Below are 25,625 nucleotides of genomic sequence, written 5' to 3' on the forward strand. Positions count from 1 at the left end.
TCTTGGGACCTGCAGCTGCTTTGAAATGGCTCCAAGTGACTTTCCTGACTTGTTCAAGTCAATGATTCGCTTTTCAGATCCATGCTGAGCTCCTTTGACTTTCCCATTGTAGCGTTTGTGGGCGTTTGTATCCAATGAGCCCTATTTAAATGGCCTCAGAGAAGTCACCAGCTGTAGTCACTCATAATCACTCACAAGAAGTTAAGAGGCCATGCTATGAAGCTCATTTCATTGACACAACTTTCTAAGTCACCAAAATTGCTAATTCATGTTGCTGTATGTATATTTTTGACCCAGCAGATTTTGTCACTTTTTCTGTTAACCCATAATAAAGTCATGAAAGAACCAAACTTCATGAATGTTTTTTGTGACAAAGAAGTATCTGTTCCAATCACTCTATCAGAGAAAAATCAGAGTTGTAGAAATAACTGGAAACTCAAGAGAGCCATGACATTATGTTCTTTACAAGTGTATGTAAACTTTTGACCACAACTGTATCTCTCGAGAAATAGTTCCCAACTGGTCCGAGGCCACACATAGAACTCATCATTCATTAATTTTCATACATTACATTCCAACAGACAATGGATTCTAACCCAGAACCTTTTTGCTATGAAGAGACAATAACCTTTTTGCTTTTATTTGTTACATTTAATGGTCATTGACATTTTAAAGTAGCAGTTTGAATTTTAATATAAAATATATTTGATGGCAAATTGTACATTTGTTGTATATCAACTGCCCCAAACTGTATAGTGTAATAAGTGTAAAGTACATAATGTATACAATTGGTATGTAGTATATATGAAGTATCAATTTATGACTGTACTTTAGCTGTAATGAGGTCAGAATTGGATCTTGCATCCCTTCTGACAATAGACAAGCACATCCATACAAGTCAATTAACAGACATTGGATAAGAAAATGGTGTATTTGTATAGTTAAGAATAAGGACACATTTACATTGTAGGGCATATACATTTACTTACAACACGTGCACCAGAATAAAGGAAATGTCTTCATTTAAAAAAAAAATCTTTATTAACATATTCAGTATCGACCAACGCTACACTAGAGCATAACAGCTGGTGAGTAATTGTGTTGATGTTTGTACAGAGAAGATGTAGAGTTCATGAAGTGATAACAGGGAATTCATCTGAATTGAGACAGCTGTGCAAGTAAAAGAGACACAGGGAGGATTAAGCAAGATGATCTTGGTAATTCATAAGATTCTCCACCAGCTTTAAATAATTTGCTTACTGCGGGACCCTTAATGATGACACACATGTAACAAATCACATAAAAAACATTTTTCATCCTGTCAGTGAAGGTTATCCATAAATTTCAACCCTGCCATTTCTTTTAAAAGCAAACTGGCCGGCCGGAGAAAAAATCTCATGTTCTATAAAGAAGCACGGGGGCACATGCCAATACATATCCAACAAAGGCAAAGGGTGCTGGTGCAGTTACAGCTTGATCAAAGTACAAATGTAACAACTTCTGTAAGACAAACTAAATACAGCGATTCATAAATTCCTGTACAGCCAGAAGCTGATTTACAATTTAGGGTTGTAAAAAAAAAAAGGTGGCCTAATTACAGTTAAAGGGGCAAAAGAACAGCAAACTCAGATTAAGGAGAAGTTTATAGAATCCACCTCGGAAAATCAGCATCCTGATGGAAGTCCAGTCGCCACAAATGTTGATCAAGACCCAAACAACCTGTAAGGAGTGAAGACAATCAGCCAGTTAGATAAGAAACAACTTCATCAATTTCTAGGATTCTTTAAAAAAGTATGTAAGGAATCACAAACTGAAAAAAATGACTTAGTTGTTGAAGTTCTATTTTTGTTTAATTACGTTTGGATTATGGCTTTAACCCCGAAACATACACTACCTTAATCAAAGACAATTTAATGTGTTCTTACTTGAAAATGTGTCACATTGAATTCTTAATACAAGGTATGATATTTCTGTACTTTCACGGAGACTGTTTTGACTTAACATAGTCAGAAAGTCAACAGAGAGATTATTTTTTTAAAGAATAACGCTGGTGTTTGCATTTTCTCTCAATTTGTCAAACAAACAAATTCCATATGAAAACCAACACAGCATTAATCCGTGTCCCAGTACTTTCTCACTTTCCTACCCTGTCTGTGGCACCCTTAGCCCATTAGTTCCTAATAAAAGGCGTAAATCTCCAATAACGGGTCACAGATATATAGACGCCTCTGTAAAAAGGCTCAGTCATTTTCTAAAATATCTGGGCACTGTTACTCAAACTGCGTATATGTTGGGGACTATTCATTAGATGTGAATTAATAAGCATGTGGTGCTCTAGTGAGGGTTCCCAACACCAAGATGGCATATGAAGGAATGACACAAAATAAAATACAGTGGTTATCATAATGAATAAACATGTTAGCCAGTGCAACAACGTGGCTCGACCATGTGTTTTTAATAGTTCACCTGCAACAATGGAGCTCTACTGCAAAAATGATCACATAAATCCTTCTTAAGCTACACAGACAATGCGGAGTAATCGGGTGAATAATACATTGTTGATTTTGGTCTTTTCATGGGATTTGTTGAGAGAAAGATTTCTATCCTTTAGCATTTTGGGGCAAAAACTGTCAAAATCCCATCAGCACAATAATATCAGTGCTTCTCAAAACATTGCAGCCTGTTCACTATCACAACCAACCGTTACATGTCTACAGTAAGCTGATTACTCACAGGACCATGCAGAACATCATGAAGATGTTCCATAGAGCGATGAAGATCCGAAAGTATCGCAGGCTGAGCAGAAACTCTCTGATGGTGTCACCTAAAAGACAGATTTTCATGGCTGAGCTTTGAGAACTGCATTTACCTGGCACACACCTTTTTGTGACCTCTCTCTTCAACACACACACACACACACACACACACACACACACACACACACACACACACACACACACACACACACACCTGTTGTTTGTGATCTGGACTCATCTCCAAATCCTTGAGACTCCTTCCTTTTGCTGCAAAACATCCACAGTTAAATTTAAACTGATTGCTTTGTTAATTTAGCTTTGTAGCTCTGATGTGAGGGTTTAAACTGTGTGACCGTAACGTTGATACTCACAGCTTGAAGTTCAGCACAGCCCCTGCATTCACCAGTAAGGTCCTAGAGAGCACAGAGAGATAAACTGTGTGTTGACAGGTAAAGTTAGTGTTATCTGAGCTAATGCTAGCTGGTGAGCTGACATTAGCACAGAGCTAGCTTGTTATTTAGCTAGCTTGATACACCGCCATCGAACCAGCAACACATTGCAAAATAACACACACACACACACACACACACACACACACACACATACATACATACATACACACAACATTTCTATTAAATACAAATGTATCTGTAAGTAAAACATGTCAGAAACCGGACAAATTACCCGAATATCAACAGATCTCCGATCATTTTGATCACATCACATCACAGAGACGCTTCACTTCCGTGTTCGTTTACGCAATCAGGAATGTGACTAATGACGTCACAGCTCTGGAAATGGGGTTTGGTGCCCGGATGAAGCTTGCCAGGTTTTGTACCGCCGACGTGTGGGTGACATAGGGGTCCATGTGGTTTCAGTTATAGCAACAATACATGTTAAAAGTACATAGTTAGAAGAACGGTTGGGGTGAATAAGACTAATGTACAACAGCATACAGCATCTGAAAAGTGATACCTGAAAGATATCATAGGGTAAAAACAATCTCAAATGTATGCGACATATGAGCGTCACCTGCAGACAAGAAACGCAATAGCAGCAGCAAGTTGATCACTGCAGAGGTAGATTTACCGTTTTTGGTTTCATAGATGCTTTTTAATTCTGTTACATAGGATAAACCATACCTCCAGCTGTATGGTACTGTAATAATTGAGATAAAAGACTTAATTATTCATTCATGTGTATATTTATCAAGCTGGACCCCGTCTGCCACCAGATTTGGGGTTCTTTGTGTTTTCAAATAATTTGAAGGATTTGCTACATGCTCATTTGGTTGAGAAATGTATCCAACCATTTTAGGCTACAGAATCCCCTCAAAACATTTTGGATAGTAATGTCAAAAACAGGGAATTATTTTGTTATGAACTTTAACTGTACTACACAGCATAAGTAAAAAAATCAAACATTTAATTTACCCAATTGAATACAATAATCAAGGGCAAAAATATCAAGAAGCAATATGACCAATAGGATTTTAAACATATCGAGAGGGTATGGGCAACATTATCTTAGTTGTAAGCTATTTGGCAGAAGCATCTTGCTGAACACATTTGAATAGCTCTTACTTCAAAATAAGGACGTCAAGTGAAAGATTCATTCAGATGGATGACAATTGCGTTGTCACCCATCTAACAAAGCAAGAATGTTTAAGTTGAAATTTGGGAGCTATACTATGCCGCCTCCTTGTGGTTGTAAAGATCATTGCTCTGATTATTGTTCACGATGATTTAAAGCAAAAATAGAAAGATAAATAAATTAAATACATTTTAAAATAAATACAATTTGGTTGCTGATTATTTATGTAGGTTTCGGCAGTACAGCGCCTTTTATCACATGTCTGCATCATCTGGAAGAATGTAAACAGCCGGTGATATCACCAAATGTTTGCTGCAGCCTCGGTGCAGGATCTGATCCGGATTGCGCGATGCTTTTTATAAGAGGGGATGAATGAGTCTTAGTCCGTACTAAAGCTTTGGACGCGTGTCCCTGCCTTTGTTGTGTTTCCAGGCGACAATCAAACCTCTAATCGCGTTGTTACTCAGTGAAATAATGCTTATGTCGACGATGAACACCAAAGGACACGTTTTCTTTCTTAATTTCAAGCAGCTGACATCGAGCTCCTGTCCTCTAAAAAGCTTAGCAGCTGGCACGAACCGCACATGATGATGATGCTGAGGCTGTGGAGATGAGTGGTATTAATAGGAGGGCTTGAGTGTCACAGGCTTTCCACTGTTGAAGGGGGTTTGGTGGAGAGTCGGTGGTCAAGGTTTGGGGGGGCTTCATCCAGACTGCGCAATTGGAATAATAATTTGAAGGAAAGAGACAAACAAAAACATTAAAAACAGGAGGTTATCAGAGAGGAAGTCAACATGGAAGTCCTGGCAGTTCTAAATTTGGGCGATTTTGCCCAAGTTTTCTCCAAAATGGGAATGTTTCCCGTGTTTGATCTCGCTTACTACATCGTGTCCATCCTCTACCTCAAGTATGAGCCAGGTCAGTGTTTTTATACTTTTCTGTTGTTGTTTTTTAAAACATTAGGGTTTTCTTTATTATGAGATAAATATGATATCTATAAGCTATTTTGATCGTTATTTTGGCAAGTATGCACTAATCAGACCTGTGTCTCAGCACTAATTCATTTACAACAATACACAGTTAATATATAGAATAATATACTTACTAGCATGGGAGTTTAATACTTGAACGAATTTGTGAAATAAATTGAATGTGCATGTAATACTAGGTTGACTTTCTGTCTTACAACCATACATTGCTGTAATATCCCTACAGGGACTTTCTGTTGCTGTTATTTCCATAGTACCCAGTCCTTAAAAAGCAGGACCTGTTACATAAACGCCAGCAGGAGCGCTTACAGATCTGCTTGCTTGTTGTGAGGGAATGTCTGTTGCTGCAGCAGCCTGACCTCATTTACACTGAGGAAATCACTGGAGTGGATTAAACTACTCAGCTTTGGGTAAAGCCTGATATTTTCTAAGATTTAACTTCTTTGAGCAACAGAGCCCGAGGAGCATGAAACCTGAGAGAAAGGCCTGTGCATACCAGAGACTTTGGCAATAAATAGAAGATCCTGAAATAGACAGTGTCAGTGGGCCTCTGAAGCCCCTCTGCTCTGCACACTTTTAATCTGCAGTTGGGTAATGTTAAACATGAAATAAACTGTTGAGTTAGCAGCCCAGCATGACCTTACTGCTCCTTGGAGTGTGTAGCATTTAAAATGTCGGCCTATTTTGATCTCAGTTGAACCTTCAGTGAAGATGGTGGGAGCACTAAACCCATTTTAACCTAAACTAAACAACATGTAAAAGTATACAGCTTCAAATGGTTCCATCAAATCCTCCACAACAGCTTGTACGACACTTTTTCAGAATATATCTACATCTTTCTGTTTGGTGGTTTGGGTTAATTGTAGCTATGAGGGTGATTTAACCTGAGTCGAATATGAATGAATCTTATCATTGAAAGGACAAATTCCATTAAGTTAATCTAGTTTGCAGTGTCACTGTAAAAAGGGAAATCTTAACTGCAGGCCTACTGTGTCTCTGGAGGGAGCTGCATGAAGTCCATCAAGTGATGTCTTTTGAGTAAACATCGATCGAGTCTGAAGACTACAAGTTTAAAAATGAAAAACTGGTTGGTCTGGTTGTGTGGAGTTAGTTGTCTGCTCCTCATCTCTGCTTGAGGCTAGCAGCTCAAAGCTACATTAAACGCCACTCGCATAACACACCTGACTACCAGACCAAACTTTCAGTGGTTGAGTTGCATTTTATGTAATGTAGGCACCAGGTTTTGGTGTGTGTAAAAAAAAAAGATAATTTTTTGAACTGTCCATCATGAGTCCCACAAGGTTAAAGGAGTGCAATACTAATTCAGTGGAGTACTTAACAATCACAACTGCATGAACGTAGTTATTACTGTCTCTAAAGTTTTAATGGTGTCAGAAACAGATGTTAAACTATGTTGGCTCTCATAGAGTTAAAGGAGACTGGCTAACTTTACTTTCAACACATTTGTTGCATTGTGTATTAAATGAAAAGAAAAAGAGGTGAGAAACACAAAGAAAGTGCTTGTTTTAAATTCAGACAATCAGCATTTGTGTGTTTTAGAGTTTAATCCCATCATTTCTTCAGAGCTCATGCTAATTGTAACACGTTGCTACTAAAGCTGACTTTATGACTGTAACCGTATACCTTTATCTTCCTGTGTCATTTTACAGTCAAATATCTCATGCTGCTAACATTTGCAAGACCATTCCCTACATGTGTCTGAGTGGAGAGTCCCAGTTCCAGTTAGAGGAGCACATGAATGAGTTTTGGGTGTCAACAACTGTGTGTGTGTGTGTGTGTGTGTGTGTGTGTGTGTGTGTGTGTGTGTGTGTGTGTGTGTGTGTGTGTGTGTGTGTGTGTGTGTGTGTGTGTGTGTGTGTGTGTGTGTGTGCGCGCGCGTGCTTGTGGTGTTGGTGGGGGGGTCAAAGGTTAAGACAGGCCCGACAGTTGCAAGGCAGGAGAAGCAGTTGAGCACATATATTTTTAGGGCAGCATTTCTCAGGATCAGATTGCTATCAAACTGAGCACCAGTTTCACCACGACACCCTCACCCACCTGTTGTTGGAGATTTGTGCGGTGAAGCAGCCGCTGTCTCTTCTCATCTCCTTTTACTGACTGCTCTAATGGTGTTGTAACACCGTAAAGTCTTTACCCTAATGGTAACATATAGTCCTTAAATCATATCTACCGTTGCATATAAATATACAATATTTGTGTAGTTTGTCCTTAGTGCTCAGATTTCATACATTATAGGAGTGAAAGTTTGCCTTTTGCAGCGTCATTTTTACTATCCCACTAAATTAAATTTTTCACTGTTTTACTCAATAAAAAAAATATTTGAAAACTATAATCCCTTTTATTAGATTAATATATGTTATCTTAATAGTTTCTTTTGTTTCCCCAGTGAGAGTTAATTGTAACACAGCACCAAGCATTAACATTTTTGCTATTGTTAGCTGCCATTTATCATACCTTACATACTCATTTAGAAATGTGGTCAAACTGTTGACTGGAGCTATAATTTAAGGGTTTTGATATGTAGTTGTAATGGATACCTGCCAGTCAATCAGGCACAAGTGATTGTAATGTCAAGTCAATTTTATTTAAGTGGCTTTACAATCTGTACAGCATGTGACACCCTCTGTCCTTAGATTCCATCCATGCCTGAAGTAATCCAAGGATAAGCAACTGACTGAAAGTTAAGGAGAAGAGATGAGTTTTAAGTTTGTCTGATGTAATGATAGGAAAAGGTAAAGGGTGACAGACAGAGTTCATTGTAACTGATTAAGTGAGAGAAATAGGCTTCTTAAGAACACGTATGCAATTTAATACACACCGTAGAGAGGTAGAAAACTTCCAGTTTTGATTCATGCCATTTGCGTTCCAATCATATTTAATATAAAACGTACAATCAGTTTAATACATTATAAAGAGCTGTCTGTTCTGGTGAAGTCTACATATGTTTATTTATCAGGGCGTGGACTGAACTGGTTGACTGGGCGTGGACAAAGATACAGCTCATAGACACACGAGGGATCCACTGATAGTGACTTTTGAAGGTCATCGCCAACAGCTTTCTTCTGAAGGAAATAACAGAACTTTTTTAAAGGATGATGAAATGTATGATGCTTTTCAATCAGACCCTTTTGGTTTTCTCCAAACAGAACAAAGACAACCACAGAATGTTGTTTTCGTCAGAGTCTCTAAAACAGTATTCAGGCCATCACAATTTAGCAGATCATTAATAAGGAGGCTGTAATAGTTATTTCGTTTTATATTCAAATTTTTAATTGATACATTTAGAAAACATGATGAAATGAAAGGAGCATTTTGTGGTTTAAAAATAAAGCATTATATTTACAAATGAAAAATGTACAAGGAGAAATACATAGGTCTAATAATTCATGCATTGATGTCTGCCAGTCTTCTTTTTTTAAATTCTCTCATTATAAAATCATTCACACAGCATGTTTGAAACGTTTGACCCTTTTGATAGTTTTTCTATTCCTTCTTCATCTATGTTTGAATTATTTACTTATTTAGTCCTACACTGTTTTGTAAGCAAATCAATTGATTATGATTAATGACTGATAAGGGCAATCATACTAGTGACACAAAAATGTGCAATGAAAATTGGATTTATCAGTATTTCATGGTATTTTCCGGTAGCTGTAGTCGTTTAGGAACCTCTAAACCATCGGTGTGACGTCTGATATTTAGTAAAAGCCAAAAATATCTTAAGCTTTACACACATAAAACTGAGTGTATAAGACTCCACCACTTTCAACAACACCCCTGACCTGACTCACTCTCACACTGAAAATCCCTCTAAGCACTCGCTGTGATATTTTCATTTTCACACTGTGCATTAGGGGCGGTCCCTGACAGCTCCTCCTCTGTGTTGCAGGCTCGGTGGAGGTTTCTCGCAGGAGTCCCGTGGCCTCCTGGCTCTGTGCCATGCTCTACTGCTTTGGTAGTTACATCCTGGCAGACGTCATGCTTGGAAGCAGCCCCCTCGACTATTTCCAATACAACAGCCACATCCTGCTGGCCTCAGCTGTCTGGTGAGAAAGTCTTCAGAATTACATTAAAGACATCTTTAAAGAATCAGTTCAGCCATATCACAAAAAATTATTTACCCCACACATCCCCAACTTCATCTGCAGACTGTTTTGTTTTAATATTTGAAAGGTTTTAGATATCATAATAGGGGCTTGGGATTTAGTTTGCAGGGCTCAAAACATCGACTCTTAAAAACTCATATCTGCAACAAAAGAAACAATGTTCCAGTCACTGGAATTGATAACACAGGATATCTACAGACCACAGACACAGTTTGTTTGTATAGCACTCTTTAAAGGAGCAGTGTGTAGGATTTAGTGGCATCTAGCTGTGAAGTTGCAGATACACCTCTGCTCAAACTAGCTGAAACTAGCGATTGAGAACATAAGCTCATGTCTACTATGTTTAAATCAAGTGAGAAGTAGAGTCTTATTGTCATAGACTTCTATACAATCACACTTCTTTTTTGCAGCCTGAGGAGTCGTCCCCTGATGGCTATTAGAAAGAATGCAGGTTTAATGCACTTCGGCATTGGCTTCACTTTTCAGACCCGGAGGTTGTTGCCCTACAGCCAGTGTTTGGTTTTGTCTGTTCTGGGCTAAACACGGCGGTGCAACATAGCAGACTCAAGGCATCTTCTTAGCAAATGAAAACACAAAGATTCTTAGTTTACAATGATTAAACACTGATGAAAACATATTTATGAACATTATATTCCATTTCTGCTTATAGATCGGACTAAATCCTACACACTACTCCTTTAATACTCATACTATTACATTTTTACCATCTCCTACCCTCACACTAATATCTTGTTCTTCACCATCTTTCTCAGGTACCTCGTCTTTTACTGCCCACTGAACCTCTTCTATAAATGCGTGGCTTTCCTGCCCGTCAAGCTGGTGTTGGTCGCCTTGAAGGAAGTCGTCCGCACCCGAAAGATCGCCGCTGGTGTTCACCACGCCCACCACGCCTACCACCATGGCTTCTTCATCATGGTCATCGTTGGATACGTCAAAGGTCAGTGTCTTGAGTTGTCCATGTGTTTATACTGTATGACAGGGCAGGTGGTGTTACGAACTTGGCAATGTATTATCAGTTTTACAGTTTCAGATTAGCAATAAGGTTGTGGCACAAAATGAGTCGATTAATCGTTTGGTCTGTAAAATGTCAAATAAATTGTAGAAAATGCTCATCAGACTTTCCTAAAGCCTGAGGTGATGACACCATATACAGATATTTAGTTTACTATCACATAAGACAAATATAACCAGCAAATCAAATTTCTGCTAAAATTGTTGCGATTTATTATTTGTCTGTCGTTTCACTAATTGATGAATTGACTAATCGTTTCAACTTAAGAAGAAAGTCTTGAATGCTGCTTGGTGAGCCTTCAGTTCACTCTGTGTTGAATGACAGCTGCACTCAGTGAGCCGCCCCATTTAACCATGAATGAAAGTCACATGTTCATGGCAGTGTGCACATGACGTTCATTCATGTTTAAGTGTGACAGATCACTACGTTTTAAATTAGATCCATTTAAAAATAATTAAAATGTTTAAAGTTAGTCAGTTCAGCTTAGTTTGACAAAAAATGCCTACATGAACAATATTTATGTTTGAAGCAAGACATGCTGTGAAATGTTTGTATAATTTCCCTCTGATGTCTGTGTTGCACACTTAAACTACATGTTTTCTGTACTTTTTCATTGTTTAACTCTCAAATAGCAGAGAAATGTCCAAAGAAATATTAAATATAAAGGTTTGTCCTGGTCTGGTCTCTACAATAGTGAGGCCCTGCAGGCATCCATGTTGAAAATGGGGACGGAAAGCTGAAGCCAGATAAGAGCAGTAAAACGAAACACAGATTTTTTTTTGTCCTCATTTTTTTTCTTTTCCACTGTCTATTTTTGTCTTCACAGGGTCTGGGGTAGCTCTCATTTCCAATTTTGAGCAGCTGCTGCGCGGTGTGTGGAGGCCCGACACTAACGAGATCCTCAACATGTCATTGTAAGTCTGAGTCTCCTGCTGCTGATAGACTCATCTCTGTTTCCAAAGAAACGTCAGAGGCAAAACTAGGACTTAAAAGTTATAGTGACTACACAAAACACTGTCAGCCTTTAGGAGAAACACAGCAGGTTTGTTGAAATCACCAAGCATAGAATTCTTGTTATTTGACTCTGGTGCCCCCCAGTGGATATATCAAAAAGGCACTTTGACAGACTGTAATTAACCTAATTTACACACTGCCAGAAAAAAAAGCTCTCATCCCCTAAAAGAAAAACCTGGAATGTTTTTGTGGATATTTTTTATACTTTATTGGAGGGTTTTGATAGGTGAACTTATTCAACCTACAGAGGAATATTCAAACTTCAATCAACAAATTCAGCTAAAACAATTAAACATTCAATTTAAATGTAAAAGCAAAATTAATCATATGATTTTAGTTTGTCACACTTTGTGTCATAAATAACTATGGTGGTCTAAAGAAGAAGCTTACTTTAGTCCATAGATATCATTTTATACTGACAGTTAAATGGATGTTTTAGTGACGGTTTGTTTTCCTCTCGTCTCTGCAGCCCGACCAAAGCCAGTCTGTACGGAGCCATCCTCTTCACCTTGCAGGAGGCTCACTGGCTGCCAGTGTCCAAGAGCACCCTCATCCTCATCTTCACCCTTTTCATGGCCACAAGCAAGGCAAGATCAGCCTAACATTTTAGATTCTGTTTTGAATACTAGATGATCACACATACTTATATCTTGATTTGTCTTTGTATCTGGTGCGAATCTCTCATTAGACCCTCCCTGCATTGTAAAGATCTACACATTTTACAATCTGTGAGTTGTTAGTTGAGATAAACTAGAGGATGTTATCCAACAGTATTCACAGGCAGAGTGGTACTCCTTGTGATGAATAAACTGATCTTGTAAAATCAGTTATCCCAAAATCAGGCTAATCTCCTCTATCTGACAACGTCTTCCTTCAGGTGGTGATGACCGCCCGGCACTCTCACGGCTCCCCCTTTGCTCTCATTGAGTCCTGGGTTTGCCATCTGCTGTTCGGCTCCCCTCTGGGTGGATCTGAGGAAGACCACCATCATCCCCCCGCTGTCGTTCCATCTTCACCTCTCAAAACCAAGGAGGAACTGAGCGAAGGTGCCCGCAAGAGGAAGGCCAAGAAAGCCGAGTAGGACACCGAGCTGTAAACTGCATCATGGCCTCCACATCATGGGACCTCCCATTCCTTTCTAGGGAAAGGGGCAGTTTGATGTTCAACCAAATGAGACCCTTTCTATTAGAGCAAAACGGTGCTTTCTGCATTTTACACAGAACGAGGACACTGTAAATATCACAGCAAATGTTTCACACGTCAACCGAACCTGGACATTTATTTATGTGTCTGTGAACATCTGCATCTGTGCTCAACACTGTGTGGTGATCCACGTTTAGCAGCTGCGTGGTCGTTTTAGGATGGCCTCTGTTCAACACATCAGTAGGATGTTTGGGATTTTCTTTAAGTCCACCAAACCTTATTTCAGTTCAGAAAGAAATAGAAAATACAAATTAATCTGACCCTCAATCAGAAATTCAAATGTGAGTAAAGCATCATGCGAAAGAACATTGCTGCTTTTTACACTGAGATGATGACAACTTCCTGTCTTTAAATAAAATCAAGTGAAACATTGTGTCTCCGTGTTTTTTGATTTCCTTTGCTCATTGGAATGTACTTCGACTACTCAGAAGTAATAAATGCTTTCATTACATAACACAGTCTCATGACAGAGTTCTGAGTTTGTCTCCACTTTAGTTTAGGTCCAGTTTTACATGGAGCAGTTTGAATTAGGATATTACATATAACATCAACAGCTTTTAGATGTTTGATCAAAACAAGTGGAAAAAAATATGTTTTGCTTTTTTTTAAGTTTTAGTGACGCTTAGTTTTCTATAAAGGATGGTTAAACACATTTTACCTTTAAGTAACTTCAATGAAAATGTTCAGTGCTTTGGTTTACATGGCCACTGTGCACATACAGCGGTTAAAGCTGATAACATCATCCCAACACTCGGTGTTTGCGTGTAAAGCGTAGAACCGATCCTTTGGTTCCCCCTCAGGTAAACACTGTTAGCTCTGTCAGCACTGTTAGCTGCGACCCGCCATGTTGAGAGCAGTTGAGAGGCAATTAACCTAACACTGAATTTCGAGTTAAGCACCTTCAACGTTTTTCAGAGAAAATTAAAACATTCTGACTTAATTCAGATTAAAATGACTTGGTGAGAAGCAAAGTGTGAAGCTCTTGTTCTGAGCTGTAAAGCAGCCATCAGCTGGCGACTCCTAACTGTGTTATACAACTCTCACTCTGGAGCTCTGACACCAGTTTCTAAAATTTAGGAGTATTTATTGTATTGCACTTATTCTTAGCTGTAAAAAGTGCCAAAACTCCACCATTTAAGATGTGTTTAAGACCAACTCTGGCCTAGGAAACAATTGGCAGTCGGGAGAATGTTTGTATTCTCTGTTTGAGACTTTGGGAGGTGACAGGAAAGGTCTGAGGTTGACCTGAAGTCATGCCCTGAGAAACCTGGACGCCCCCCGTTGCATTAACAAACTCTTGTTGCACAAGCAATAAAGCATCACTAATGAACTTTGCAGGAGGTTGTTACACACAACCTTTGACCTTAACATTCCTCACAGCAGCAAAGAAGATCGGGGAGGTAAAAGATCTGTTCGCTGCATTTTCAGGTTACGTTTGTTTGGGCAAGTCAGTGAACAGGCCGGGACAGAGAGAGAGAGTGGAGGTGGTGAGAGCTTATCAAAGTGATCTGGGACAAATACTCCAAAACCTTGACTGCAAAGAATGTAACCAACATCTGTTGATCCCATTACTGAGACACACACACACACACACACACACACACACACACACACACACACACACACACACACACACAGAAAAATTATAACGCATTTGTCATCATAAAGCCATAAACATGGGTTTGTCATAAAACACGGACTGGATCTGAAGCCTATTTTCAGATTTTATGTGAAATCTGAGTTGTGCTTTTATAATACAAACGATATATAATTATCATTATTTATTTAATTTGTATTCATTCAGATGTTGGAGACTATTTTAAATATTGTGTCCTTCAAAACCTTCAAACACAAACTTTACAATGTTTTTAAAAAGTGCATGGATAATTTATGAATTGGTAACATATTAAAGAAAATAATTAACTGATCTAGAAAGCGCTACCTTTTTTGGTGCAAACACATGATCTTGCAGCTAAGGTACGAAGATGAGGATGAAAGTGAAAAAGTAAAAAAAAAAGTTAAGCACTATTACTTTAACAGAAAAACACAGAGGTTAATGGGGTGTAATGTGTTGTGCAATCAAACTCCTATTCCCGGTACTTAAACTTTTCCAAATAGTGGTAAGCAGAGGAGTTTTATGGGAAAGGATGGGGTTGTCAGCCAGGCAGGGGAGGTGAAGGGTGTGTGTGTGTGTGTGTGTGTGGGGTGGGGGGGGGGGGGGGGGGGGGGGGTATGAAAATAGACTGCTGGATCCAGGTTTGCAGGAGGAGCAGTCAGTCTAAAGGCAGAAGAGAGAGAAGAAGCTGTACCTGAACTGTCTGTCAGCATCTGTGAACACAGGCTAAACCATGCTGTGGTTTCTGGTGCTGAACTGTGCGCTCTGCATGGGAGGACACACTGCAGCAGGACAAAGAGGTGAGAAAAATTATTTATATTTTGTAGTCATTATTTTTTGGCTTGGGCTGTGCATGTGGGAAACAATAAAGTGAAACTTAATTGATCTTTTTGGGGAATTAGAGGTTTGCGAGAGAAGCACAGATGAATTAAAGTCGCCACTGGCTTTCCCCACAAGCATAATTGAATCCAATATGGTAAAGAATTTGTGAAAATGGAGAAATGCATCTAAAAAGGATGAGAACTTAAACAGAGGTTTGAAACATCCTTGAATTAGGATGCATCTTTGTTGCTTATTTAAATTTATTTAAATAAATATTTGACTTGTGGAGGATTCAGAAAAGCTCAGAGGAGTTTGAGTTTCCTGTGCAAAGCCTTTCTGATTACACATCTGTACTTGCACAGGATAAGGAAAAACAATTACTGACAGCTTTCTGTCGTAGAAGAAAAAGACTCATTTACGTTTCTATGGAGCAGCGAGAGTGATTTATCTCCAGCATCTTGTCTCTCTGCTGTGGAATCCATTCCGTAAACAGAGCTGCTACTAATGGGAATAACACATTTCCTGTGCTTGACGCTCAGGAGGTCTCGTACAGCTCCTCTGGGGGAAGCGGTGGTGGTGTGTGTGTGTGTGTGTGTGTGTGTGTGTGTGTGTGTGTGTGTGTGTGTGTGTGTGTGTGTGTATATGTGTGTAGGGGGGTGATGGCATCTTTGAGTCAATTAGTACAAGCATCATGTTGCTTCAAGATGTGGACACACCTGAGCATCCCATCCTGTTTTGAGATAAGATTTATGAATCTGTCTTCCAGGGAAGCTTGAAACATTTATCTTCCAAAAATTTTGTATCATTCCATATCTGGAAAATCAATTTTGCAGCTGCAATCAAAACATCTCTGACTCCAGTGAATGCGTGGGAGGTGGATACAAGCTGCGGTGGCTGAGGAATGTCAGGTATTAGACTTTGATATAACAGGCAGTGTGTCATGTCGTACAGGAGGACATGTGTGTTGTTCCCCCACACACATGTCCATATTTTCTCCCCTGTGAGCTTCTGGTCCCTGATATTCAGCCAACAGGAAGACCAATGAGGAGACATGTGACCTGCTGAAAAAAAAAAGCCTTTACATCCGTTAATTGTAAGATTACTCATCAGTATCAATCAGAAAAGCCAACAAAACTAAAGTATTAGGTTTTGTTTGTGAAGTGCAGAAACAAAAAATGGTTATTACATGAATGGCAAAGAATAAATAAAAGTATCTTCAGCATGTTGTGGATTAAAAAAATTCAAACCTCAGAGTCTGCAGCGTGTGTAAGGACCCGTACACTGGGAGGGTAAATCAGTTGGTTATAATACATTTGGTTGTGTAAAATGTATCTTGAATTAATTGTAATGATTTTGTTTTTCTTTTTAGATGGAGAAATCATCAGTCAGATTAAAATGACAAACCTGGCCCTGGCTGAGATTAAAGAGCTTCTGAAACAACAAGTAAAACAGTTAGACAGCAAGCATGAAGTTAATACGTGTCTGTTCATAATGCTGATGATCTACATTTTGATTAGTTAACATCTGTGTGCACACACACAGGGCTGCTTGTTGGGTCATGTGTACTTCTGTTTTCACCATAGAAATAAATAAGGAGTAGAACAGAGATTCCCATTCAAATCGATTTAGCAGGGTGGTCAGAGTGGTAGCCATTTTTATGAGACTAAAAAAGATGAAAGTTAAAACAACCATTTTCAGAAAGAATAGAATTATCTCTTCATATTTTAAATGCATCAGATTCTCACCTTTATATTTACACTGGTGTAACAGACGACTCTATTTCTAAATAATATAATAAATATACAAAATAAAATATATAAAAGTATCATTTTTATGTATAATAAAAGCTGGAGTTGATTAGAAAATTTGATTAGATTCAGACTCGAGGTATCATCCAAACATTTTATTGATTGTTTTTCCAGATAAAAGAGATGGTATTTCTGAAGAACACAGTGATGGAGTGTGAAGCCTGCGGTGAGTTGACTGCTTTCCTTAGATTGTGTACACAGATTTTCTATTTTAACATCCAATGTTTTTCCAACACTTTCTCAACTGAATTTGTAGCTTTGGTTGTCGTTCAGATGATTCAAAAGCTGATGATGACAACTAATGTTTGCACCGTTCAACACGGTTTGCATAATGGCTGAATTCTTCAAGAACTTTTCTCTTATAGTTTTTCAGACTTTCACACATGTACAAGAAAAATATTGAGAAACAACGAAACAATATTAATATATGTTGATGGGAATTTCATACAGAGCTAATGAACTGCAGAATCTGTAAGAACAAATTGGATTCTCTCTCCTCAGGGATGGGAGGAATGAAGCCTCGTCCCTCCTGCGTGCCCAACCCCTGCCACCCAGGGGTGAAGTGTAAGGAGACACCTCAGGGTATAAAGTGCGGGCCCTGTCCTGACGGCACGGAGGGCAACGGCACACACTGCACTGACGTGGACGAGGTACGCAGAGATATCATATGATAGGTCGCATAATGCAATACATCGCCATGATGGTAAAGTGATTAGGGTCATTATTCAATGAAAAGAGTTTCCTATACTTTCTTCTACTCTCACTTCTCTGGCGTCTGCCCACAAAAACTCATATAACATGAAACCGGCTCTCTCTGGCAATATGATAAGAGTTAAAACCCTACACGAAGGTCTTTATGATGTGATAAAAAAAACAATACGATTGTATGATACAGCGCATTAAGATATAATTTGACACCCTGCCATATGATATGATCCAATACATTACAATATGTTATATGGTTAAAAAACGGATTCAATATGGTTCATAGATACATATGCATTATATTATAATATGATACAATATGTTAAGATATTTTAAAAAAACATATACAATTGTATATGCTTAGTTGTGTAACAATACAATAGGTTATATGATATAGGTGAGAAAGGAGCCAGGGATTGATCAACTTCAACATGTGTACTTAAGGTGGACAACAATCTGAGCGTCATTGTCTAACAGAACCAGATTTGGGTTCTTGATCTGTGTTTCTGTGTCTTTGTTGTCGACAGTGTACTGTGATGCCGTGTCACATGGGCGTGCGTTGCATTAACACCTCCCCGGGTTTCCGCTGTGGTACCTGTCCTGCTGGATACACCGGCCCTCAGCTCCAGGGCGTCGGCCTCGCCTACGCCACCGCCAACAAACAGGTCAGCAGCGAACACACAAACACACACTGTTCAGACGCTCTACAGGCGACTACTACAACAAAAGACGAAAACAGAGGAAGAAATGCTGATAAATTACTTGGGAACACATATCTGTGATGACATTTTTCACCATGTTCCACCACTTTCTTTAGCTAAAGCTGGTCAGTAAACCTTGAGTTTTGTCTATTTTATCACAGATTGTAAATTAGTTTTTTTAAGTTGTGGTAGTTATAGTGGCACTATTATACACCGTAACTAGTATTGTATAAAACATTTAAACAACAATAACTTCATATATCAATAAAATCAACTGTCCCAAGAGTTTGTTTGCATTTTTTTTTTTTTTTTTACGGTTTCTTACTTTTTTTTGTAATTTATGTTGATTGTGGTAAAGCCAAAGACAATTTTAAATAAAATCTGAAGTAGACGAAACTTTCGCCTCTGCACGAGAACATGTTTGTCTTGGCTTCTCACCAGCTCCTTTCTAAATTCATCATCACCACCTCTTCTCTCTCTTCTGTATATTCTGTACACAGTACGTCAAACAGGGAGCACTGGTCTGTTTCAGCACCACCTAAATCCTTGACACAGGACTGTCTTCACTCTGCTGCACTTCATTTATTTTTTTCTGCCTGTTATTCAAATCTTGATGTGGAAGCCCATTGAAGTTGTCTCATGTTCTTTCCGTCTGTTTTTGTCCTATCAAGGTGTGCAAAGATATAAATGAGTGTGAAGGCCTCAACAATGGAGGCTGTGTGGAGAACTCTGTCTGTATGAACACCCCTGTGAGTATAAACACTATAATAAAACACTGACATTTGAGGAAAATCTGTGGCTGGTAAAAACCCTGCAGCCTGAACAACCCATAAGATAATATCACCTCAGCACACTTTGAGTTTCAGATTTCTGCAGGTTCATACTACACATCATATTCAAGTGCTATCTGACGGACCCCATCATTTCAGGCATGCTGTGCTCGCTAAAGCTACAGTTGGTAACTTTAATAGATACAACTTTTTGTCATATTTGCTTAAACTGTTACAGTTGGTCAGTGCCCTTCGGAGTCTGATACAGATGCATGGAGGTACCCTTTATAGTCTGTATGAGACGGTGGGAAGGGAGGTGAATGGGTCAAACAGACGTCAACCACGGTCACAAACTTTCTTTAAAAAAAATGAAGTCTTTGTCACAAGCTGTGTCACACTGTGTTGTCAATTTTGAGGAAAATTATTATAAACAGAGACATTATCGACTCATATCATCCATCTATGCCGCTCTCATGTTTTGAAAATGAACAGGCTTGAACAAAAATGTCTTTTTGTTTTGTTTTTTAAACTGAAATATATTTTAACTGAGAATGTCTTGTGTTACTTCAGCGTCAGTATAGTAAGTAGTAAGTCAAGAAGGTGCGTAGTTCCTCCTTCCCACTGCTCAGTGCAGTCTTTGGAGGTTCCATCACAACGATACTAATGTAGGAACGTAGACTTACGCTCGGAGTCCTCTGTGTGTCCACAGGGCTCGTTCAGGTGTGGATCCTGTAAGACGGGCTACGTTGGGGATCAGCGGCGGGGCTGTAAGCCGGAGAGAGCCTGTGGGAACGGCCAACCAAACCCCTGCCACGCCAGCGCTGAATGCATCGTCCATCGAGAGGGTAAAATCGAGTGTCAGGTGAATAAATCAAACTTTCTGCTTCTTGTTCATATCTCTCTGAGCAAAAAGCTTCACACTGAAGCAGCCCCCAGTATAAGTGAGGGATTTCTTTGTTTTATGGTTTTAAACTGTGACGATTGTCATTATTCACTTAATTAACTTTTAAATGTGCTAAATAATTCTCTCAATAGAAACTTATTACAGTTGAAGTTTATTTGGGAAGCATAGCAGCATTAAAAAAAGTTCTTCTTTATCATAATACATCATATTATATCTATATTTTTGTAAGAGCACTCTGTCTTTGACCCCCCACATCTACACTGCATTGCTTGTGTAGCAAATTATACATAATTTACTGCCACTCGTTCTTCTGAATTAGACAATTAGTAAAGAAGCTCTTTAAAAGTTGCAGAGTTTGTAAAGCTGCTGAACATATGACGATTTCTAACCCAACTCTTTGAATTATATACCCATTTGTGCCCGATATTTTAAAATCAAAAGTCTGTTTTAGCACTTACGGTCCACTGGTACTGTATGCAGTAGATAATGACAACACCCTGTGCGGTACATGAAACATTATCTATCCTTACAGTGTGGAGTCGGATGGGCTGGCAACGGCTACCTCTGCGGGGCTGACATTGACATCGATGGTATCCCCGATGAGAGGCTGGCCTGTCCTGAGACAAACTGTAACAAGGTGAGTGTCCAGGACTACAAGCGACCACAATTTAGCCATCAGCAAAGAATAAATATTCAAGGGTCTTATGTAGACGTGGTATTATACAGAATAAACAGTATGCTGTGATGTCTGGTGAGAAACTGTAGCTTATATAAAGTTAATTTCAGTTTACAGGAACTAACTGAAATCTCTTTTAAGGCCGTGGTTTGGCGTTTTAACTGCTTTAAAAACAAAAAGGTTTGACCATAAGGTCCATAAGTTTTAGCAGTTTTTGAATTAAAGCATGTTATTCATGGTGGGAGAAACTGATCTATAACACTGTATATCAAACACTGTTATTGACTTTATTGGATTTGATTTTAGTCTACTTTGATAGTGAGTGTTTTTTTCTTTTCAGGATAATTGTCTCACTGTTCCCAACTCTGGTCAAGAAGACGCCGACGGTGATGGAATCGGAGACGCCTGTGATGAGGATGCAGATGGGGATGGGATCCTCAACATGCAGGTAATGCAGAAAAGACAGTGATGGGATACAAAAAAATATATTTAAAAGACAAAAATGAATGAAAAGCCTGTCTTCATCTATGTTACAGGATAACTGTGTGTTGGTGCCAAACGTGGACCAGAGGAACATTGATGAGGATGACTTTGGCGACGCCTGCGACAACTGCCGCGCCGTCAAAAACAATGACCAAAAAGACACAGATGTGGACAAATTCGGTGATGAATGTGATGAAGACATTGATGGGGATGGTTAGTATTCTACATATTTTTACACACTCTCGCGTCAATGTGGATTTGTTCTTACATCGATGTTTTGAGTTATGAACGGTACATTTAAAGCTGCAAATTCACTGTACCAATACTTCTACTAATATAAGAGAGGCTAATAATGTGAGTTATGATTGAACAGTTCTTTAACACATATCTAAATTAAGGCTATATGCAAAAAAACTGAGTGGGCAGGAGAGAACTATGAAGTCACTTGAACATTAACTGGTTCCCACTTTAATCTCAGGAATCCCAAATCACCTGGATAACTGCAAAAGGGTTCCCAACACTGACCAGAAAGATCGAGATGGAGACAAAGTGGGAGACGCCTGCGACAGCTGTCCTTATGTTCCAAACCCTGACCAGGTCACAAATCTCTTTTTCGTGTAAAAATGTCGCCTTTAAATCAAGAAAATACATCTTGAGTCTGATGAGCCAAAGCACATACAGGTTCTTCTGGCAGAACAGAGAAAAATGAATACGGCACAAATAGGATATGCCAAGTAAAGTGGAAAGTTGTGCAACTCCAGATTTTTAAGTTAGATCAAACTGACGGCAGGTGCACGTCGGGCTATGTCGATTGTCGTGTGAGCAGAAGCCTCGCCGTTCACACCAGAAGCACATTTTTTCACGCTTTTCAACAAGTGATTCTGCTCCTCTGATCTTTACTTCAAAGCTAACCTCTCCGTCTGTCTCTCTGCTTGTGTGTTTGTGTCTGCTCGTCACGTTTAGACCCAACTGACAAATATGTGGAATTAGTACGTAATTTAAAAATCACAATCACAAGTTGCAGTGATACCACTATTTATAATAAGTATTGAGGTGGGCTTTTGATCATGTGGGAGGGGAGGAAAGTCAAAAGCGTGGGACGCATATTTTTATCATTTATCAAATTGAGATAATCTATGTCATATAATAAATCACTTATCGCTGACAGTAGGTTATCAGTGTGTTTTTTTGCCAGATTCGCTTGCTGCACACAGAGAAAATAGAACAGATGTTGAAACCATCGGTAAAGATCGCGAGACATTCCTGAAGTTTTAATCACTTAGAATATCGGGACAAAAACCTTGAAAAAATCTTGTTTTGACTTTGTTCTGTTTCACACTAACAATACTTAATTTAATGTTTCTCAGACGGATGTGGACAACGACTTGATTGGCGACCCCTGTGACACCAACAAGGACAGGTACTGTGTGACCTCATCATTCACATCACATGTATTTATTCTGAAATATTGATGTAATTGGTGCACTGGAGACCAAAGTCTGCATGTGGCAGTAAAAGTCTCTCATGTCCAGTGATGGTGACGGTCACCAAGACTCCCGGGACAACTGTCCAGCCGTCATCAACAGCTCCCAGCTGGACACCGACAAGGACGGCATAGGAGACGAGTGTGACGATGACGACGACAATGACGGCATCCCCGACTTGCTTCCACCTGGTCCTGATAACTGCCGCCTGATCCCCAACCCTCTGCAGGAGGACTCTAATGGTGGGTAATGCCCAGGACTACATCTAGTAAATAACAAATAAAGAAAAGGTTAGGCTCTTGAGAGTCTTCATATTTATCTTCTAAGGTGATGGTGTGGGAAACATATGCGAGAAGGATTTCGACAACGACACTATCATCGACACCATCGACGTTTGTCCAGAAAACGCTGAAGTCACCCTCACCGACTTCAGAGAGTACCAGACCGTCGTTTTAGATCCGGAGGGAGACGCACAGATCGACCCCAACTGGGTGGTGCTGAACCAGGTTAAATGTTTCTTCCTGTATTGTTTATGCACATTTTGTGTCTCAGAATCCTAAACATCTTGATCTGATTGAATTTCTCTTAAATCCACTCTTTTGTTTGTGTAGGGAAGAGAGGTTGTCCAGACCATGAACAGTGATCCTGGGTTGGCTGTTGGTAAGACCATTATATTTAAAGGAACAGCTCGACATTTTGGGAAATTGGCATTGGTTATCTTGACAAGAGTTAGATGAGAAGATCAACACCATTAATTTAGGGGAGTCATGTGCACATCCCTGTACCTAAAGCTCAGTGGGATAAGTACTGGATACAAACTAAATCAATCAAAATTGCAATTAAAAGAGAAATTGGATCACAGCTCCCTTTAATTATATTAGCGACGTTTCAAACTGCAGGGGAATAAGTGTAATACTGAAAATGTCTGATTACGTACAATGTCTCCACCAGGGTACACAGCTTTCAGCGGTGTGGATTTTGAAGGGACGTTTCATGTGAACACGGTAACGGACGACGACTACGCAGGATTTATCTTCGGGTACCAAGACAGCTCCAGTTTCTACGTGGTGATGTGGAAGCAGGTGGAACAGATCTACTGGCAGGCAAACCCGTTCAGAGCCGTGGCAGAACCAGGCATCCAACTGAAGGTAGTCGACCCTTCCACCTTGGAGAAATGTTGCAGAAATTTTACTTTTTAGCTTTTAGGAATACCACTACCACTTTCTAATAATGCTCCATTTATATTAGTGGATTTAATATTGGCTAATACATCATTAATTAATGATCTAAATATAGATCATTTGTAAGCCATTAATAAGAATAACTTTTGGGTTCCTCATTAGGTAGACCCCTCTAATGGACTGTTCAGCCGCTTATCAGTGTGACCTGCAATTATAAAACCATTATAAACCATTAAAAGAGGGTTCTCACAATAAGCCAATGACAAGTTGTAAATGTTAATAAGATGTTTATGAATGGATTTTGGTCCAGAATCCAAAGTGTTCCTAAATAGACTCTCACAAGAGTTGACATGACATGCTATCTGAGGACATGAAAGATCAGACTTCTTGTCACTTGTGGTTTTGAAAAGGCTGTGAAGTCAAACACGGGTCCAGGTGAAAACCTGAGGAACGCCCTGTGGCACACCGGCGACACCAGTGACCAGGTCAAACTCCTGTGGAAAGATGCTCGGAATGTTGGCTGGAAGGACAAGACTTCCTACCGATGGTTCCTTCAACACCGACCCGCCGACGGCTACATCAGGTACTGACCGAATTAAAGGAATACCCCCACAGCCAGATGATATTTTGTCATTTTCATATCCGTGCATTGAGTTTTACGTCCTTATTAGCTTAGCTTAGCTTAGCTCAGCTTAGCTCAAAGACTGGACGGTGGGAGAAACTGCGACCAAAAGAGAATAAAGAAACTTTCCAGCTGCTTCTAAATTGTCTCGGTTTCTAGCAAACCTACGAATCATAAACCAGTTTGTTGCTGTGTGATGTTATTACCTTCTCTCTGACGGTGTGCAGAGTTCGTTTCTACGAGGGTCCAAAGATGGTGGCGGACACAGGCGTCATTATAGACGCCACAATGAGAGGCGGTCGACTGGGAGTCTTCTGCTTCTCCCAAGAGAACATCATCTGGGCCAACCTGCGTTATCGCTGCAATGGTGAGAGAAGTTTCCGATTGTGAAATCAGAAGATTTAAATGAGCATTAATGTGTTTTTAAGACATAAGGGACATCGCCTTTAGCTATCGACGAAGTTAGAAACAAAAAGCATTCCTGTACATTTTTCACAAAAAATCTATAGAGCATTCTGATAAATTTGGGTGTGTTGACATTGTGGAAAATAGCCAAAAGCAATGCAAAATAGAGATACGACTGCAGCCACAAATGTCGAAAATATATCGTCCATGTTGAGTATTTTGCCCTTCGGCTGCTCAAACTGTGAACAAAATAGAGATTTCACCTCATGTGGTTTCTCTCTCTCCAGACACTCTCCCTGAGGACTTTGACACCTACAGAACCCAGCAGGTTCGGCTGGCATTCTGATGACAACAAACGAGCCAGAGGGAATTCTGGGAAACTCGTTCCAAAGCACAACTGGGATCAGAAATAAAATCATCCCTTTGCAAACATTTATATAAAAATAAACAGCAGTAAAAACTCAAAGAGGAGCGGTAACATAACACATTTGAATTATAAAGCTGTTACCAAAACATACAGAAATTTCAGTCATAAATAATTTTTAGACAAAATATTGTCCACTGTATATTCAAATTTCAATTTATACTTTTGAAGAAAGATCTATTGCAAAGATTTAACTGTCACTAATAAATAAATGTGGTTTTGGTAAATGATGTGAAGCCTTTTGATTATGTTATCATTGTGTGACCATTTACTGTGGCTGCATAGCTGGTTGTACATATTCAAAAATACTGAT

General features: G+C 39.3%; 3 protein-coding genes and 1 long non-coding RNA gene across 4 annotated transcripts; 2 read left to right on the forward strand and 2 right to left on the reverse strand.

Moving 5' to 3' along the window:
• Positions 1-1,018: 1,018 nt before the first annotated feature.
• Positions 1,019-3,523, reverse strand: smim7 (small integral membrane protein 7). Its single transcript, XM_068734929.1, has 5 exons — positions 3,441-3,523; positions 3,128-3,169; positions 2,971-3,023; positions 2,734-2,824; positions 1,019-1,719 (listed from the first exon to the last, which is right to left on the reverse strand). Exons 1-5 carry the CDS (start codon positions 3,464-3,466, stop codon positions 1,704-1,706), a joined length of 228 nt encoding a protein of 75 aa, XP_068591030.1. The 5' UTR covers positions 3,467-3,523; the 3' UTR covers positions 1,019-1,703.
• A 1,232-nt stretch (positions 3,524-4,755) lies between these two features.
• tmem38a (transmembrane protein 38A) lies at positions 4,756-13,085 on the forward strand. The gene is made up of 6 exons (XM_068734879.1): positions 4,756-5,267; positions 9,246-9,402; positions 10,236-10,420; positions 11,322-11,409; positions 11,979-12,096; positions 12,387-13,085. Exons 1-6 carry the CDS (start codon positions 5,144-5,146, stop codon positions 12,588-12,590), a joined length of 876 nt encoding a protein of 291 aa, XP_068590980.1. The 5' UTR covers positions 4,756-5,143; the 3' UTR covers positions 12,591-13,085.
• A 1,931-nt stretch (positions 13,086-15,016) lies between these two features.
• Positions 15,017-25,523, forward strand: comp (cartilage oligomeric matrix protein). Its single transcript, XM_068734904.1, has 19 exons — positions 15,017-15,127; positions 16,519-16,592; positions 17,072-17,123; positions 17,459-17,607; positions 18,190-18,327; positions 19,035-19,112; positions 19,843-19,995; positions 20,570-20,674; positions 21,054-21,161; positions 21,250-21,409; positions 21,675-21,793; positions 22,564-22,616; positions 22,729-22,922; positions 23,008-23,186; positions 23,292-23,340; positions 23,632-23,828; positions 24,272-24,444; positions 24,711-24,850; positions 25,176-25,523. Exons 1-19 carry the CDS (start codon positions 15,061-15,063, stop codon positions 25,232-25,234), a joined length of 2,247 nt encoding a protein of 748 aa, XP_068591005.1. The 5' UTR covers positions 15,017-15,060; the 3' UTR covers positions 25,235-25,523.
• On the reverse strand, positions 22,219-25,223 carry LOC137890718 (uncharacterized). Its single transcript, XR_011105307.1, has 4 exons — positions 25,152-25,223; positions 24,690-24,842; positions 23,618-23,845; positions 22,219-22,945 (listed from the first exon to the last, which is right to left on the reverse strand). It is a non-coding gene; the product is annotated as an uncharacterized lncRNA (long non-coding RNA).
• Positions 25,524-25,625: the final 102 nt, after the last annotated feature.

Source organism: Cebidichthys violaceus, unplaced genomic scaffold, assembly GCF_023349555.1.
Source record: "Cebidichthys violaceus isolate CVI_PGR_0920_01 unplaced genomic scaffold, fCebVio1.0.p SCAF_68, whole genome shotgun sequence".
NCBI lineage: Eukaryota > Metazoa > Chordata > Actinopteri > Perciformes > Stichaeidae > Cebidichthys > Cebidichthys violaceus.

What these genes read in the sequence shown, in the direction of transcription:
- comp (XM_068734904.1), top strand. Translation starts at nt 15,061, where the DNA reads ATGCTGTGGTTTCTGGTGCTGAACTGTGCGCTCTGCATGGGAGGACAC. An exon ending in AAGAGCTTCTGAAACAACAA is followed by an intron (nt 16,593 to 17,071) that starts GTAAAACAGTTA and finishes TTGTTTTTCCAG; the next exon opens with ATAAAAGAGATGGTATTTCT. An exon ending in TGTGACACCAACAAGGACAG is followed by an intron (nt 22,617 to 22,728) that starts GTACTGTGTGAC and finishes TCTCATGTCCAG; the next exon opens with TGATGGTGACGGTCACCAAG.
- smim7 (XM_068734929.1), bottom strand. Translation starts at nt 3,466, where the DNA reads ATGATCGGAGATCTGTTGATATTCGG. An exon ending in GGAGATCTGTTGATATTCGG is followed by an intron (nt 3,170 to 3,440) that starts GTAATTTGTCCG and finishes TGTGCTCTCTAG; the next exon opens with GACCTTACTGGTGAATGCAG. An exon ending in GTCCAGATCACAAACAACAG is followed by an intron (nt 2,825 to 2,970) that starts GTGTGTGTGTGT and finishes TCTGTCTTTTAG; the next exon opens with GTGACACCATCAGAGAGTTT.
- tmem38a (XM_068734879.1), top strand. Translation starts at nt 5,144, where the DNA reads ATGGAAGTCCTGGCAGTTCTAAATTTGGGCGATTTTGCCCAAGTTTTC. An exon ending in GAGATCCTCAACATGTCATT is followed by an intron (nt 11,410 to 11,978) that starts GTAAGTCTGAGT and finishes TCGTCTCTGCAG; the next exon opens with CCCGACCAAAGCCAGTCTGT. An exon ending in TTTTCATGGCCACAAGCAAG is followed by an intron (nt 12,097 to 12,386) that starts GCAAGATCAGCC and finishes GTCTTCCTTCAG; the next exon opens with GTGGTGATGACCGCCCGGCA.